This window comes from Tursiops truncatus, chromosome 2 (genome assembly GCF_011762595.2).
Source record: "Tursiops truncatus isolate mTurTru1 chromosome 2, mTurTru1.mat.Y, whole genome shotgun sequence".
Lineage (NCBI taxonomy): Eukaryota > Metazoa > Chordata > Mammalia > Artiodactyla > Delphinidae > Tursiops > Tursiops truncatus.
The window spans coordinates 76,600,620-76,619,875 of record NC_047035.1 but is presented as its reverse complement, the minus strand read 5'-3'; the positions used below and the strand labels follow the sequence as shown (position 1 = coordinate 76,619,875).

Genomic DNA, 19,256 nt, shown 5'->3' with positions numbered 1-19,256 from the left:
GAAGCCTTCCCCTTTTTTGTCACCAGTTTGTCCCCTAAAGGGCTACAGCTGAAGGCCTTAGATATAAAGGGAGCTGAAGTGAATTGCTTGTAATAGTAAAGTGTGAATTTGAAAATAGATTTAATTGGAATAACCACCATGAATTAGCTTTTTTGCTCCATGTTGTAAATAACTGGTGGGTCATCTCTGCCCGGAGAGCCCCATCCCCACATCCACCTGGCCAACGCTGACAGTCACTCACAGTTGAAGCACGCAGCCTGGCCACCCCAGCGCCTCTTCTCCTGCAGATTCGGAGGCTGGGGGCAGGAGGCCAGCCTTGACTGTTAGAACAAAGTCCCTCCAACCCCACTTCTCCGCCATCAGTGTGCGCACAGACTCAGTGGTGAGAATCTATTCCCGAAGGTTTCCTCCCTGTCCAGGAAGCCAATCAGACTCCGAGTCTCAGTGTCTGCGTAAAGGTACACCACTTGGTGAGGAGCGAACCTACTAGAAACTCCACTTACAGCCTCTGATCAGACCATTGCACCTTCCTCGAGAGCCACAGCACTCACAGTCCACATTCATTTGGGTACTCAGGGACCACGGGGACACTTTACAGTGGAAGTGCTCAGATCAAGCGACACTTCAGAGAAAGCTGGGCGCCTTCCGTGTACAGAGCGTCAGGCCTCATTCAGAACTGCGCTCTCAGGGGTGGGCCTGAGTGTCTGTTCCCTTAAAAGCCACGCACTCAGGAACCACGGCGTGCCACCCAGTGCTCAGTGGTTGCTCGAGGAAGCTCTACTGACTAAATAAGTCGCTAGTCAACACAACTGAAGAATGGAATGAAAAAAAAGCTTCAGGTGATTTTCAAAAAATAATGGACCTATTTTTTTCACCCTCAGTTCTCCTCCCACCCATTCCCTCCTCACATGTCCCCACACTGTCCAAAGGACAGGTCTGAAAACGCCACTCATGGATTGAAGGGACCAACTCCCCTGCGGTAATGGGGCCAACACGGCTGAAGCAGGGACCCTGACTGCCAGGCCACCTTCCCCTCACCCTGCACGTGAGCCACAGAGACATGAAGGCAAGTCACAGGGACAGCACTGGGCCCTCTCCCATCAGGGTGCCCTTCGGGGCCTCCGCCAGGACCCACTGGCAAACTCTTCACTGCTTCATGTCACTGGCTGTGCTGGGGACAGAGGAGCACATGAGGAACAACTGATAGATAGACAGACAGGTAGATAGACAGATAGATTCTTCTCTTCTTTTTCTCTCTCAAGTAAGCAAAAATAAAGAGGACCGAGTGAGGGGAGATGTGGGACACGAAACAGTGCCGGTGGCGAAGTGATGAATTCAGTTTGGGATGTGCCCTACTAATACTTCAACTCAAGATGCTCACAATCAGGCTTGCCTTCTCTCGCCCCATCAGTCATCACTGCTCACCTCATCAGCGTGCTGGGAAGCTCAGCGCCCCTGCGAATCTTTCTTGTCCTCATGTCTCACGTCTGGCCCGTGACGCAATCTACCACGTCCTCCACTGCAGTCCCATCTGCCAGTGAACTGTCTTCCATCTCACGGCCCATGCTGTCGGCCCACGTCCCCTCCCGTTCACGTAATATCCTCCTCCTACCTGGTCTCCCAGCCTCCAGCCTCTGACCTCTTCAGTCGCTCCTTCCCAATATTGCAGAGGTCCAGTCTAGCCATTTCCATTGTCTTGCTAAACAAGACTTTTGTTAACAAGTAACAGTAGTAATAAGAGCTAATTTTGAGTGTTTCCTCTGTGTCAGGAACTGCACAGAAGGACTTTTATTTATAATCTAATATAATCCTCATGACAACTCTGAGTTACATTTTATTATTAGTTCCATTTTCCAGATGAGAACTAGTATTTACGCTCAGGTTTGCGTCTCTGAAGTCTATGCTCTGACCCACAGGCTAAACTGCCCCTAGATAAAAATGAAGACCAAACCACTGGTACTAAGTGACCCAGACCCACACTGGAAGCCGCCTCTTCTGAGAATCCACACTCCAGCTACACTCCAGCTACGCTCCCGACTCTGAGCACAGCCTGGTCTTTCAGATCTCATCACTCTCCTGTTGTTCCCCAGACAGAACCTACCAGAACCATACTCATCCATCCACCAAGGCCCATTCAAATGATCTTTATCCCATGCTCCCACTCTCAATCACCTCCAGCCCAAAGCAGCTTTCTCCCACAGTATTACGTTCATTCATTCATTATACCTCTTACTTTATGTTGCATTCTTTTTCATTTATCATGTAAATATTTACCATCTACTATGTGTCAGCCACTGTGCTAAGGTAAGGGGCCTAGGGCGATGAACAAGCATGGTCTCTGTCTCACTCATCTTCCAATAAGCTACATCTAATAAAATATCTAATAAAGAACATGTGTTTTGATAAATAAAGAACCTTAGAATTATTTGAAACTCTCAGGATACCAAAATGTTCTCTGATAGCCAACCTGGTGCAAAGGAGTTGAAATGGGAGTTGTCTGGCTTTCACTGAATTCCTCCATGATCTGCGTTCGTCTGTTTACAACTTGTGCTAGAATTCTAAAGCATACTCAGGTACATGCCCAGACAGACCCGAGCAAAAACAAATATTTTTAATTCCCAAATTTTTCTATATTATAAAACATACTCTTTGTACAGGAACAGGAAGTCATTTTACAAGTCACTTCCCTCCCCTCTGTCTTTAAGTCAATGTCCGTCCCAAACAACTGAACGTGAAGCCAGCCCACCTGGGGGTGTGAGCCACCTACTCTGTGTGTACTGAGCTGACAGCGGAATGGGGAGGAAGGTCCCGCCCTTTATCCGTCAGGTCTGCTGCCCGGTCTCCTGTCTGAAGCTGTGGGCAGGCTGTCTGATCACTGTATCAGATAGTATGCTCCAGCCCCGGAGTCGGAAGCAAATGCCACGCCAGCACTTACTCATCCTCCGTGCATTTTAAAAAGGGTGAGAATACCTGTCGTCTCTCGTACGGAAAGGTTCAGTGAAATCCTGCCTGGAGAATCATCAAAACTCCTTGGGAGGAAAATATGGCAGCAATACAAAGCAAATAACGTGCGTGGGTGCTACAGATTCACTGAAAGACTTCTATGATGCTTGTTCTTATTTTATAGCTTTATTCTCCTAATTATAGAAGAAGAGTTATTTAAAACTATAAAGTTAAGGATTTTCTTACCTAACACCAAAAACTGTGTGGGAGAAATAAATTAATTCTCAAGCCTTAGATGAATTTTCACAGAAAGAGAAAAGAAGGAAGGCCAAATGGCAAAGTAATCCACTCAAAATCGTGACTATAAACTTTCAGCCCTACAACCCAGTCTATATGAACTATAGTCATATATGAGCTATATAAGTAGTTCACATAGACGGCCAGGTATAAAGGTCAACTCCAGCTCCAAAAGCCTGTATAATTTAAGCTCCCTGAAAACCTTCTGAGCAATTTAGGTAACTGACGCTGAACTGTACATGAATGACTAGACTCTTCTCTATGTGAAGTCTCTATCACAACAACAATGTGAAAGGTGCTGGTCTCCAGCCTTGAGAAGAGCCAGTCCACATTCCAGACAGAGCTTCACCTTACCTGTTTGGGGCAGGAAGCTTCACTATCCCACTCTTTCTCCTCGGCAAACCGGAACTGTGAGAAGGAGTCCCCTGGGAATAGAAAAAACATATAATTTTATGTCAAAGCTAAAAGGAAAACACTCAGTTCTCTCAATTTCCCCTTGGGAGTAAAAGTGCTGTTTCTGAAGAGCTGACCATCCCAAACTCAGTGATGATATTCAATAGAAGGTCCTGGCTTCCGCATCTTTCCACATCATCTGTGCAGAGTGGGTACTTGAAAATACTATTGGCAACTGTATTCATTGCTTCATTCAACTCTCAATAAGCCACCATCCTACATGCTTCTTGAGAGACAACTGAACAGTCCAGGCCTGCAGACGTGGCCATCTCCCCATATTTAGCATATTTTCATCTCATCTGCTTAATATATGCAAGGAAACTAACATTTATGATTTGGGGGTGGGCAAAAGCAGAAAAGGAAGGAGAGAAACAGAACTGAAGGAAAGCAGTTCTCAACTGATCCACAATATGACAGACTTAAAATATCTCTTTGAGGCAAGGTTACCAATCTGAACCATCACTCTAAAAATCACCTGGTTAGAATGTCAGATACAAAATAAAACTCAAAGAATGTGCATTAGATTAGTTAATGTGAATCATGGTGCACTGCTCTGAGCTCTTGGAATAAAGGAAAATGAATCAAGATAAACAAGCTTGACAGATGATTCCGTACAGCGAGCTTTGACACAAAGCTTATTTTGTAAATATGTACTTATCTGGTTATTTGCATTAAGAATAGCCAATTTATAAAGAATTACTTTTCCACCTGGCTTTCAGGATCCTCCAGAATGTGATCCTACCTCATTAACCCACATTTGCTTCCTATTTCTTGACTTCCTGCTCCCGAGAGCCTCTTTTCACATTCTGAACATACTTCATTTTCTACCCTATCCTCATTTCTTTTTTAATCCTTCTCCCTTGTCTGGAAGGCCCACACACTTCTACCCATTCATATCCTATTTATACTTTAAGACTCAGGTACAGGCCCACTTTCTCCACCTATGAGATCTCTCAGGTTATTTAACCATAGAATCCATTCTTTACTTCTAACCTAAAAGAGGGGGAAAAGAACTGAAGAATCCTGAATTAAAGAGACAAAGACAAAATCAGAATCTACACCATGCCCCCAGCATTTCCAAAACACATGGATCATAACATTTTAACACTTGACAAGATCAAATTCTAGGTAAAAAAGACCAAGAACATCACTCTTTATCATGAGAAAGGGTAAAATCACTACCATTAGTCATTGGCAAATCAACCTTGATCCCTCAAAAATTATGATATAAAGAACCTGAGTGATATAATTAATAATGTCTTGTCTGTGCATGTGGATGTATAAGTGTATTGTGATTATATGTGGGTAGTTTATAAATATTTGTGCAATAGTAACATTTTAAAAGGACAATAGAAAGGCTACAAAAAACCTTTAAAAAAATCCTAAAAGGTAGCAGTTAGATAAACCATATTTGCTGGTGATAAACATTTGTAGCACATATAGGCAAAGAGCCTGTCTCTTACATACAAAGAGAGCTTTTGCAAATCAACCAGAACAAAACCACCTAGTAGGAAAACAGGCAAAGGGGTGAGAATAAGAAAGGAAGTAAGGATCAAGGAGGAATAGGACAGCTTTACAAAGTCTGAGGCAAAGCAGTGAATCAGCTCAATCTCTGATTCTGACTAAAAGAAGCAAAAGTTAATCCTTTTTGGAGGAAAATGACATTATCAATAACCTAGAATTATCTCTACTATATTTTATACACAGTATCCGAAATTCAGGTGTATCAGGAGATGAGACCAAGATGACAGGAAACTAAGAGAGAGGGGAAAACAAACAAAACCCAATCAAAAAATGGACAGAAGACCTAAATAGACATTTCTCCAAAGAAGACATACAGATGGCCAAAAAGCACATGAAAAGACACTCAACATTGCTAATTATTAAAGAAATGCACATCAAAACTACAATGAGATATCACCTCACACCAGTCAGAATGGGCATCATCAAAATGTCTATAAACAATAAATGCTGGAGAGGGTGTGGAGAAAAGGGAACCCTCCCACCCTGTTGGTGGGAACGTAACTTGGTGCAGCCACTACAGAGAACAGTATGGAGGTTCCTTAAAAATCTAAGAATAGAATTACCATATAACCCAGCAATCCCACTACTTGGGCATATACCCAGAGAAAACCATAACTCAAAAGGACACATGGCGGGCTTCCCTGGTGGCGCAGTGGTTGGGAGTCTGCCTGCCGATGCAGGGGTCACGGGTTCATGCCCTGGTCGGGGAAGATCCCACATGCCGTGGAGCGGCTGGGCCCGTGAGCCATGGCCGCTAAGCCTGCGCGTCCGGAGCATGTGCTCCGCAACGGGAGAGGCCACAACAGTGAGAGGCCCGCGTACCACAAAAAAAAAAAAAGGAAAAAAGACACATGGTGCCCCAATGTTCACTGCAGCACTATTTACAATAGCCAGGACATGGAAGTAACCTAAATGTCCATCAACAGAGGAATGGACAGAGAAGATGTGGCACATATATACAATGGAATATTAGCCATAAAAAGGAACAAAACTGGGTCATTTGTAGAGAGGTGGATGTGCCTAGAGACGGTCATACAGAGCGAAATCAGAAAGAAGAATAAATATCGTATATTAACGCATGTAGGTGGAATCTAGAAAAATGGTATAAATGATCTTATTTGCAAAGCAGAAACAGAGACACAGACTTAGAGAACAAACATGGATATCAAGAGTGGGGGTGGGATGAACTGGGAGATTGGGATTGACGTATATACACTATTGATACTGTGTATAAAACAGATAACTAATGAGAATCTACCGTATAGCTCAGGGAACCCTACTCGATGCTCTGTGGTGATCTAAATGGGAAGGAAATCCAAAAAAGAGGGGATATACGTATATGTATAGCTGATTCACTTTTCCTTACAGTAGAAATTAACATAACATTGTAAAGCAACTATACTCCAATAAAAATTAATTTAAAAAAAAACTAAAAATAGAGTTGCCATATGATCCAGCAATCCCACTCCTGGGCATATATCCAGAGAAAACCATAATTCAAAAAGATACATGCACCCCAATGTTCACTGCAGTGCTGTTTACAACAGCCAAGACATGGAGGCCCTAAGGTCCAGTGACAGATGAATGGATAAAGAAGATGTAGTACATATATACAATGGAATATTACTCAGCCATTAAAAAGAACGAAATATGCCATTTGCAGCAACATGGATGGACCTAGAGATTATCATACTAAGTGAAGTCAGACAGAGAAAGACAAATATTATATGATATTGCTTATATGCAGAATCTAAAAAAAATGATACAAATGAACTTATTTACAAAACAGAAACAGACTCACAGACTTAGAAAACAAACTTATGGTTACCAAAGGGTCGAGGGTTGGGGGGAGGGATAAACTGGGAGTTTGGGATTGACATATAAACACTACTATATTAAAAATAGATAACTAACAAGGACCTACTATATAGCACAGGGAACTCTGCTCAATATTCTGTAATAACCTAAATGGGAAAAGAATTTGAAAAAGGATATATATATATATATATATATATATATATATATATGTATGTATGTATGTATAAGTGAATCACCTTGCTGTACATCTGAAAATAACACATTGTAAATCAACTATAGTCCAATATAAAAATAATTTTTTAAAAAAGAGACAATAGAAAAAAATCCAGTTATCAGACCCAGATCTTATGATTTGCAATGTAAAATTTTCAAAAATAGGAAAAACTATAAAATCACAATGACATCCATGAAGTCATTTTTTTTTCCTTTTCCATTATGGTTTATTACAGGATATTGAATATAGTTCCCTGTGCTATACAGCAGGACCTTGTTGTTTATCTATTTTGTATATATCATTGTTTGTATCTGCTAATCCCAAACTCCTAATTTATCCCTCCCCCACCCCCTTGCCCTTTGGTGACCATAAGTTTGTTTTCTTTTTGTTTGTTGGTTTTTATAAATTTATTTATTTTTGGCTGTGCTGGGTCTTCGTTTCTGTGCACGCGCCTTCTCTAGTTGCAGCCAGCGGGGGCTACTCTTTGTTGTGGTGCACAGGCTTCTCATTGCGGTGGCTTTTCTTGTTGCAGAGCACGGGCTCTAGGCACGCGGGCTTCAGTAGCTGCAGCACGTGGGCTCAGTAGTTGTGGCTCGCGGGCTCTAGAGCACAGGCTCAGTATTTGTGGCGCACAGGCTTAGTTGATCTGCAGCATGTGGGATCTTCCCAGACCAGGGATCAAACCCGTGTCCCCTGCATTGGCAGGCAGATTCTTATCCACTGCGCCACCAGGGAAGACCCCATAAGTTTGTTTTCTATGTCTGTGAATGTTTCTGTTTTATAAATGAATTCATCTGTATCATATTTTAGATTCCACATAAGTGATATCATATGGTAACTGTCTTTCTCTTTCTGACCATGAAGTCATTCTTGATTGATACAAAATAAAGTATTCACATAAAAAATTCAAAGAAAAGAAGAAAATGTTTGAGAAAAATAAGGTACTTTAAGCACATTTTGTTTATAGTAGTCAAACTCCAAAACAACACAATTTAAAAATCTTAATAAAGTACACAGAGGCTAATTTTGAAAAATAAGCTGGTTAAATGACTATTAAAGAAAGCCAACCTCTCTAATCCTCTCATTGAAGATGAAAGTGTGTCCAGACTTGTCAAAATTATGACTCCTAGAATCAAGAGTACTTCCGGAAAACCTGTTACCAAAATTCTCCTCTTATACTGAGACATGTACAGAACAATGGTGGTATTAGTAAACATGCTATTCCTGTATCTTGTACATCAGACATTTGGATGTGCGGGAACAATTGGAGACTTCCATTAAATAAGACAGTGCGGTGCATTCACAATGCATTCAATTCTGCTCCTGCTTTATTCTCTGGCTGAGAGAGTTCCTGTCTCTCACACTAACAGAATGAATCAGAATGAAGAAGTATAGAATGGAACCCAGTGAAGAACAGGGAAAGCCAACTATTGTTGACAGTGGAACAAACATGGTGAAATGTGTCTTGCAAGTCATAAGCATTCAAAGTTTTGGTCACACTCACCAGCTGTGTGTTCAGCAAGTAATTACAGCACAGTGTAGTGAACAGAACCAGAAAGCATAAAAGGAGTATAACACTTTCCTCCTCCTCCTTCAGCCAAAGATTGATTTCATGATGTATAAGAGGCTGTGGGACTGCCTTGCTGTGTACTTATACCATATCCTCAAACAAGATGGAGAAGAGCTAGTACCTATTACATAGGCTGCTTGAATAACAGCAACAAAATCCCATAATATTCTACTTTGCAGATAAGAATACAAAAATAGCAGGCCTGCTAAATCCAATGATTATTTATTAAGAAGTAATTTATTCATTAGAATCTGCTCAAAAAAGAGGGGGGAGGATTTGAACAAAACTGATGTACCTGGAGAGTTCACATTTTTCCTACATAATAAGAAGTCCCATGTCATTCTATTCCAACAAAGCTGAAGTTGGTGTACACGCAATGAAAGCTGACATACAGGCGATACTGAAACAATTCTGTATATCTTGAAAGTCAACAACATTGCTCTACTGCCACATTTCTGGAGCCAAAATTAATGATGGATTTTTTTCAATCAACTAATTGTATAAAGCAGCAAAAATATTAGAAAGTTAGATATATGTGATCTTAAGTATGCTTCTGAAAATAATCAGAAAGAATGTTTCGAGCAGTGCACATGAAGAGATGTTCAACATCGCTAACTATTAGAGAAATGCAAGTCAAAACTACAATGAGATATCACCTGACACCAGTCAGACTGGCCATGATTTAAAAGTCTACAAATAATAAATGCTGGAGAGGGTGTGGAGAAAAGGGAACCCTCCTACACTGTTGGTGGGAATGTAACTCGGTACAGCCACTATGGAGAACAGTATGGAGGTTCCTTACAAAACTAAAAGTAGAATTGCCATATGATCCAGTAGTCCCACTCCTCGGCATACATCTGGAAAAAACTCTAATTCAAAAAGATACATACACCTCAATGTTCACAGCAGCACTATGTACAATAGCCAAGACATGGAAGCAACCTAAATGTCCATTGACAGATAAATGGATAAAGAAGATGTGGTGTGTGTGTGTGTGTGCACACACACACACACACACATATATATGTACAATGGAATATTACTCAGCCATAAAAAAGAATGAAATAATGTCATTTGCAGCAACATGGATGGACCTAGAGATGATCATACTAAGTGAATTAAGTCAGACAGAGAAAGACAAATACCATATGATATCACTTATATGTGGACTCTTAAAAAATTGATACAATAAACTTATTTACAAAACAGAAACAGACTCAGACATAGCGAACAGACTTGTGGTTACCAAAGAGGAAACGCTGGGGGAGGATAAATTAGGAGTTTGGGATTAGCAGATACAAACTATTATATATAAAATAAACAACAAGGTCCTATTGCATAGCGCAGGGAACTATATTCAACACCTTGTAATACACCATAATGGGAAAGAATACGGGGAAAAAGGCAGTGCACAGTGCTTCAATTTGGGGGATTCCTTCAATGAAACTCATGATCATCAAACAAATCTCCAAGTCTAGCAGTTAACGAGGAGATAAGTCTTCACCTAGCCTATTACCCAGTCTTTAACTAGTTACTCTTAGAGAGGACAAATTTAATCGCGAGGGGCACCATTACCCTCGACCATTCTGGCAGAACCAGCCAAAGAGTATTGTGCTCCTCTACCCACCTCAGCCAAGCTACCAGCTATTTAGTATGACGAATGTGTAGGATGGTACCGTGACTGCAGGAACAATCTAACAGCAGACAGTGGTGAGAAATGAGAATGCCTGTAGATCGTCAAAAGTAAATCTGGCCGCTAATAACTTTTATAATAATATTTCAATAGTTTTGCTGAAATTTCAGATTTTTTTCCATGTATTCCAGCACATCCATTCTATGACAGAGATATTTAGCTTTAGCTTCAGCTGAATATGATTCAACACTTGACATTCTGGCCAAAATGTATATTTAATCTGCCTCCAATAGTGAATTACTAACATTCTATGAGGTTATTTTAAAAATACAATAGTTAATGTAATGTACAGTATGGTGACTATAGTTAATAATATTGTACTGCATAACTGAAACTTGCTAAGAGAGTAGATCTTAAAAGTTCTTGGGCTACCCTGGTGGCACAGTGGTTAAGAATCCACCTGCCAATGCAGGGGACACGGGTTTGATCCCTGGTCCGGGAAGATCCCACGTCCAGGAAGATCCCACATGCCGTGGAGCAACTAAGCCTGTGCGCCACAACTACTGAGCCTGCACTCCACAACTACTGAGCCCACACGCCACAACTACTGAAGCCCGCACGCCTAGAGCCCGTGCTCCGCAACGAGAAGCCACCGCAATGAGAAGCCCACGTAGCGCAACGAAGAGTAGCCCTGTAGCGCAACGAAGAGAGCCCTGTAGTGCAAGGAAGAGTAGCCCCCGCTCACCCCAACTGGAGAAAGCCCATGCACAGCAACGAAGACCCAACATAGCCAAAAATAAAAACAAATAAACAAATTTTTTTAAAAAAGATGTGTGCTTTATTAAATAAAAAAGTTCTCATCACAAGAAAAATAAAATTGTAACTATGTATGGTGATGGATGTTAACTAGACTTATCGTGGTGATCATTTTGCAATATATACAGATGTTGAATCATGATATTGTACACATGAAAATAATGTTATATATCAACTATACCTAAATTTAAAAAAAATGTAGTTTTATATGTACTGACAAATGGAAAGATGCCCATTATCTCAACTGTTACATGAAAAAAATCAAGTTTTAATACAGTATGAATAAGATATATATATACACACATATATACACACACACCTATGCACATACTATATACACATATATATGTGTGTATATATCACAAAAATATTAATATATGCATAGAAATAAGTGGAGATCATTAGATAGCTATTTTAAGAATGATTCTCTTTCAGAGGGCGGGATTGAAGGAGACTTCCGTTCTGCACAATACATTTTCCAGTTGAATTTTCCTTTGTAAACAACAAACACATGTTATTTTTGGAACTGAGCCAAACAGAAGTAAGGAACTCTAGAAACAAAGCTGAAACTTCTTAAGGGCAAAGACCATCTCAGAATGCCTTGAAGACAAAACATCCATAGATCTCAAAGCTGGAACACCAGATGTCATTCATTCTAACCCTCACTTTATAGAACAGTAAAGAGCCTTAGGTCAGGACAGGCTCAATGGCCTGACCAGCCAGTTAATGGCTGGACACCAAGACCTCTTGGCTCCTAACATTCCTTATTATACCTATAACTAACAAAGCTCTTTCCACTACTTCCACTAGGCTTCTCAGCCATCTGAGTTCCCTAGGACAATACAGATACTCAATAAATATTTTATGACATCTGATATACTACTATTTGACATGCTGACAATGGCTGAAGATTTGAAAATCCAAAAACAAAGAATTCCTCATTTTAGGAAAGGAGTCATTTCAGGGATTCCTTTAAATAAGTACTTTTAAAAAATAAGAGTGTTTTGATAGCCCTCTAAGAATTCTAATAGGGATAGCGTCAGAGAAATAAAGGCGATACACCAATTGTCTCTGTGTGGACGATACCCAGGATTCTCACTCTGCCTAATTTCTCAAAACCAGTCTAACACAAGTCTCAGGATCAGTGACAAAGTGGACACTAAACTTGCTAGAATTCCACAATACCAACATACTATCAAAAAACTTACACTTTAGTCATAAATAAGACAGCTTTGAATTTTAGGCTTACTCCTACAGCCACATCAACAAAAAAGAGCTTCCAGCCAAATAAAAGAGCTCTTCGGTGGAAGTTCAGGTGGGATGACAAGGAACAATCTTTATCTGGGCAAAGAAACCTGCAAAGACTTTTGGTTTCAACAATACAGATCAGATGTATACAAAGAGTGAGTGTGAAAGATGGAAAATGTGCCCAAGTCTAAAAATACCCAGTTCCGATGATTTGGGAGTGGCAGTTCCCATAACTGACATCTGTCCTAGGTATTTAGATCTTTTCCTTATAAAACTGGCCCAGACTGTTGTGGTACGTCCTTTCGGAAACCAGCTCTAGAAAGCAAGAGGAATGTAGCACTATTTCTGGATGAGTACTTCATTTTAAGCTCCATTTTCCTGGCTCTTCTTTATCATGATCACCTTCCTTTAAATTCTCCACAGCCCTTAGAATATGCCCTTAACCAGGACACCATGTCTATGGGAAATCACAACTTTATAGGTTGACAGGTTCACAATCTTCATAGAAAGACACTATGTCTCAATGGTCAACACCATGGCTGCTACAGAAAATGAAACATACCCTTTCTTCTCTCTGAATTTCTCTAGCTCATCTATGGGACATGGCATATTTGGAAGGTCCAGGTAGATCCTAAGTCCACAGGCTGACACAGATCAATCCAGAGGCGATCTACAGTTCAGCCTACACGATATAAAAAGTCCTTACTACCCCCAACTTTCTAGCTTCTACGGATGAGTCTTTCTAGATGCAGATGTCAAGCATTTCAATATTTACCCTAAAACAAAGCAACAGCTAACATTTTGGTCTTTGTGAGGAAGATCATACAAGCCATGATGAATTTAAAAAGTTAGGTTGAGCCAAAAGAACATGAGAGGTAAGAAAATTCTCTCCTGCTCAACAGTGACCTATAATGAGCTTTCTCACCAGGTGTGCGGCCCCAAAGGCCCCTGAGCATCAAATATCCACATTGAGCATAACAGGATGTGCCTATCTTCCCAATACCCCTAAAAAGTGCTTCCCCATCTGCACGGATTATGTTGAAGGAAAAGCCAAATATACTCAGGTACCATAGAATGGTTCTAGGCTTTATGAGTGAAGGATGATGCTGACATTCTGGAATTTAGAATCTAACTTGTTTTCCCCAAAACAGTTGGCAGATATTCTGTGTGAACCCTGTACTACAGTAGACAATCTAGTAACATTTCTCATATCAATGATTTTCAGAAACAAGGCCAACATCAAACCCTGGCACAGAACTCCAAGATGACAGCAAATTTTTAGACAAGGCTGAATAAATAATATAAAGATGAATCCTCAACACTCATGGTGTCTATTTCCTCAAAAAATATTTAGCCCACCTAACAGCTTGTTTTTTTTATTTATAACCTATCCGACACCCAAAATGTTGACTTTGTTGGTTATTGCAGCTGATGGAACCATCATACATATACTCTAAGGTTCCAGGTCTAATGCCTTAAGGAGTAGACTCCCCTTTAATCCCATCAGCGATCTTGCAAGGGCAAACGATTCACTTCCAGAGGGAGTAAGTGAGAAAGAAAAATCAGATCAATGCCAAACTGTCATTATCTGGAAAACAGTCTGTATCAGGAGGATGCCATGCAGATTCAAACACACACTCGCACACACTTCAGTGCAGGACAGAAAAAGCACAGTCCCACTAGGACAACGACACTCTCCAAAGGTCACTGCAGAACTCTCAGTAACCTGGGTCCCACAGTGGAGCCAAACTTTCCCTGAATTTCCTGGCCCACCATCCATTCCTCCTTACAATTTCATTTTCTTTCCTATACTGAGTACTTTTTTGAAAGTCAATTTATCCCTATTACCACTTACATCTCTCAAACATGGTATTTTCTACCTTAATCTGCCCAAGATTTCTTCTTGCAGTTAAAAGTATTCCATGAAGGTGAATGTTAATAATTAAAGTCCCCAAACACTAATCCCATGATGAAGCAGACGGCTCAAAGCATGTCCTCAGAGAATACTGTGGGGTTTGTGAGAGAAAATGACTGAAGCCCTTTCTATCAGGAATATGAGGTTGCTTTCAATTTGTTGTTTACTGACTAAATGTATGCCAGAGACTCATATATTAAAGGATTAAGAAGTCTTACCCATGATCTTTGATCTGTCTCATTATTTTCTTACTATATGTTAGCTCAGTTCATTGAAATTATCTTTCTGATACTAATTCACATCTTCTTAGTATAAAATCCAAATTCATATCCATACCTTTAGCTACTGACTGGCCTTTTCTCTCTCCTACTTCTAGCTTCTACTCTCATTCATAAGATTCCATAAAGTCTTTTTAAAAATCATGTAAGAATTTACTGCTCACAAGCACAACATTCTTTATAAAATCTCCAACTGGGCAGCTCCAGCAAGCACGAGCAATACCCAAACTGAAGACAGGAGACCATTAGTCAATATACTTTTTTTGAGGTCAACTCATGTAGGCAACATGAAACCTACTACAGTTAATTTTGATTAACTTCTTCATGTCCCAGATCTTTGCTTTTCTTTTTTAAAACTCTTAATTCTAGCTTTCGAGTACGCCTGCAATGAGTTTGGTAAGGCAACATCTCCCCAGAGGAAACTCATGAGCAGAGGCCTCAAGACAGAAGGAAGTTTGGCCATTGGAGGAGCAGAAGGCAGGCCAGTATGACTCGAGCACAGTGAAGGATGAAGAGGCAAGAAGAGAGTGAAGAGGAGGCTGAGTCATATTCTTTATGTGACTCAGCATTCTCCAACCAGGGGTCAAGTTTCACTGCTTAACACTATATTCCACAATAATAACCAAGGTTAGTGAAACTCAACTAGTCGAGTTCTTATCTGTTAAACACATTTGACACGAGTACCCAAACACATACTAATTCTCAAGTGACAATTACCCTTACCATTTACAGATTAAACAACACAAAATAGTAAAAAAATAAAACAGCAGTGTCTGTCAAATTGTCACCTTCAAAACAGAGGATGGCTACCTTACTGGGCCCCAAAGAACCTACTCTGCAGATAATTTTCTTCTAGTAAGAGATCTAACTGTGGACTGTGTATATTTAATAGGTATGAGAAGAACTGTTCTCATAGTTAGTTGACCCATATAGTAGAGACGACTTTTAATGAGTCGATATGTAAACAGTTTTTTTTAGATACCCAGAAACTTGTTCTGGGAGGAGCTAGGGCAGGTCAGAGTAGGCCTGATGGGTAACTCAGGTAAAGATGTTTTTCTTTTATCTGAACCACTGATTGCTTTACTTTCCGTTTTTAAAATCTGGAACTCCAATAAAGGAAAGGACTGTAACCTTGGAAACAAAACAAAAAAACAGAGGGTGGAAGATACAAAGTTCTCTTTGCTAGGGTAATGATTGTTCTAATTAGCGTTACCATGGTTATACGCCATCTCCCCCAGCCATTCCTGAGAAGCAGACATGCAAATGTGACGCTATGGACTTTGGGAAGCTACCCTAACGGTAGTAAGTTGCTCAGGAGAAAATGTGGTGGGGCCTCTACGAAGTTTGGGCACAGGAAAATCTCCGTGCCTAAGAACATGCCACTTTTCTAATTAATATCCAGAGGCACTGATCTGGAAAGCTGACCTTCTCATTGGCGGTGACAGAAGGGAGAGGAAATGTAGGGGGAGAGAGAATGAAACGGGGGAGTTTACACCTCACCTAATAACATGATAAATCCCTGCCGCCTGTTCCAGACTGGCAGGGAGGTAACGTGCAGCATTCTGGTTCTTTGTGCCTACTCAGAGCTGCCCACAGATTCTAACCCCAGTGTCTGGTGTTGGCTACAGAACCCTGTCTCCCAGACTTTTGCTATTTAAGACAGTTGTTTTCATCAGCACCTTTCCTGATCCAACTCCTAAATATGAACCTCGGCCTATGTTCTGACCACATTTAACTTCCAGCCTTACCAGGTCTGCCATTTCACCCTGGTATCCATTTCATGGCTGTTTTTTTCTTCTCATAGATGGCCAGTACGTATTTTAATGATAGTTTACGAGTGTTCAATGCTTAAGTGCAGTACTATGAAGCAAAAATGCAAATGGCATATTCAGAAGCCTTAGTATTTGGTTTTACCGAACACAGTTTGATGGGCACTTTTTGGGTCCTCGCATTACTTATGTGAATTACATGTGCTGCCTTTATTGGACAGTCACAAGTTGCCTTGTACTGGGTAGATCTGTTTGAGAATGTCAGTAGTACCGATGTTGATTCTCATTATTTACAGCTGCCTTAGAGTGTACTTGGTTTGCTTTTATCTGAAGTTTCCGTTCCACACCTAAAAGACAGAGTGCTGAGTTTTAAGAAAATCTGATATACAAAAAGTCAACATTATAAGGCAGTAACTTGGTAAGTCGAACTGTAATTTATTGATTTTACCGATGGATTCATGAACGGATTCACTTAGTATTGAGATTCCTTGACATACTTAAAATGGGACTGAATTTCCAAAAGCTTTACTTAAAACTTTTTACTGTTCAATGGTAGGAACATCAGTGAATTATCTACAAAGAAACATCTGTTGTCTGGCTGCTAACTCAACAGTGCTCTCAGTTTGATGATCATATTTGTATTTTATTATATATCATAATAAATAGTTTGCTTTTCATGGGTACTGTCAAAAGTAGCAACATCTTTTCAAGGCTTCAAAGCCTAAAGTAGAATTTCTGCAAGTGAACCACCAGAGTAATCTCTCTAAATCACTGGTATATCTCTCATGTTTTAAGAGTAGGACGAGCGTAGTCAATGTTGGGTTTGTGTTTTTGCTATTTTAAAGCAAGAATTATCTTATAAATCTTTTTACCACCACTATATGAGAAACTTCAGCTCGGCAAGGTGCCAGTGGAATGAATCTGTTTACCAAATTCCATTTGACAAGTTTTAGCAATTATTTTTGACATAATTAAACAAGCTTTGCCCCATTTCATGTTTACTGTGTTTCAAGGAGATGCCACTGGGAGAATTCAGCCAGTTAAAGGCCTATTTGCTTTAAGCACTCACATCTGCAAATTTATCCCCATCTGGGGCTTTCCAGGTATTAACCAAATAGCAAGCTTTTTTAAAAACTTTGGTATATGCCTCTAACGTATAAGGTCTCTTTTGAATAATACAACAATAATATTATCATATGTAAAACAGCAGCAGTTAAAGAATAATATTATCAACTACACAAATAATATTTAAATATCCCCATAAAATGTTTTGTTTCTTTTGGGAGCAGGAGAGGTGGAACACTGGGAGTATTTTTTGACATCTTTACTGGAGTATAATTGCTTTACAATGGCGTGTTAGTTGCTTCTGCATAATAAAGTGAATCACCTACTTATATACATATAACCCAATATCCCCTCCCTCTTGCGTCTCCCTCCCACCCTCCCTATCCCACCCCTCTAGGGGGTCACAAAGCACGGAGCTGATCTCCCTGTGCTATGCGGCTGCTTCCCACTAGCTAGCTATTTTACATTTGGTAGTGTATATATGTCCATGCCACTCTCTCACTTTGTCCCAGCTTACCCATCCCCCTCCCCGTGTCCTCAAGTCCCCTCAAGTCCATTCTCTATGTCTGTGTTTTTATTCCTGTCCTGCCCCTAGGTTCTTCAGAACCTTTTTTTTTTTTTTTTAGATTCCATATATATGTGTTAGCATAAGGTATTTGTTTTACTCTTTCTGACTTATTTCACTCTCTATGACAGTCTCTAGATCCATCCACCACACTACAAATAACTCAATTTCGTTTCTTTTTAAAATTTCTTTTTATGGGGGGCTTCCCTGGTGGCGCAGTGGTTGAGAGTCCGCCTGCCGATGCAGGGGACACGGGTTCGTGCCCCGGTCCGGGAAGATCCCACATACCGCGGAGCAGCTGGGCCTGTGAGCCATGGCCGTTGAGCCTGTGCGTCCGGAGCCTGTGCTCCGCAACGGGAGAGGCCACAACAGTGAGAGGCCCGCGTACCGCAAAAAAAAAAAAAAAATTTCTTTTTATGGCTGAGTACTACTCCATTGTATATATGCGCCACATCTTTATCTATTCATCTGTCAATGGACACTTAGGTTGCTTCCATGTCCTGGCTACTGTAAATAGAGCTTCAGTGAACACTGTGGTACGTGACTCTTTTTGAATTATGGTTTTCTCAGGGTATGTGACCAGTAGTGGGATTGCTGGGTCATATGGTAGTTCTATTTTTAGTTTTTGAAGGAAACTCCGTACTGTTCTCCACAGTGCTGTATCAATTTACATTGCCACCAACAGTGCAAGAGGTTTCCCTTTTCTCCACACCCTCTCCAGCATTTATTGTTTCTAGATTTTTTGATGATGGCCATTCTGACTGCTGTGAGGTCATACCTCACTGTAGTTTTGATTTGCATTTCTCTAATGATTAGTGATGTTGAGCATTCTTTCATGTGTTTGCTGGCAATCTGTATATCTTCTTTGGAGAAATGTCTATTTAGGTCTTCTGCCCATTTTTGGATTGGGTTGTTTGGTTTTTAGATATTGAGCTGCATGAGCTGTTTAAAAATTTTGGAAATTAATCCTTTGTCAGCTGCTTCATCTGCAAATATTTTCTCCCATTCTGAGGGTTATCTTTTCGTCCTGTTTATGGTTTCCTTTGCTGCACAAAAGCTTTTAAGTTTCATTAGGTCCCGTTTGTTTATTTTTATTTCCATTTCTGTAGGAGGCGGGTCAAAAAGGATCTTGCTGTGATTTATGTCAT

The 19,256-nt window shown here is 40.4% G+C and overlaps 1 protein-coding gene across 1 annotated transcript in view; it reads right to left on the bottom strand.

The window, feature by feature from the left end:
* AVEN (apoptosis and caspase activation inhibitor) overlaps positions 1-19,256 on the bottom strand; it is a 194,194-nt gene that overhangs the window by 6,615 nt on the left and 168,323 nt on the right. The window contains exon 3 of the mRNA XM_033851414.2: positions 3,595-3,665. Within this exon, the coding sequence (XP_033707305.1) occupies positions 3,595-3,665 (71 nt within the window). The remainder of the gene's footprint in view (positions 1-3,594; positions 3,666-19,256) is intronic.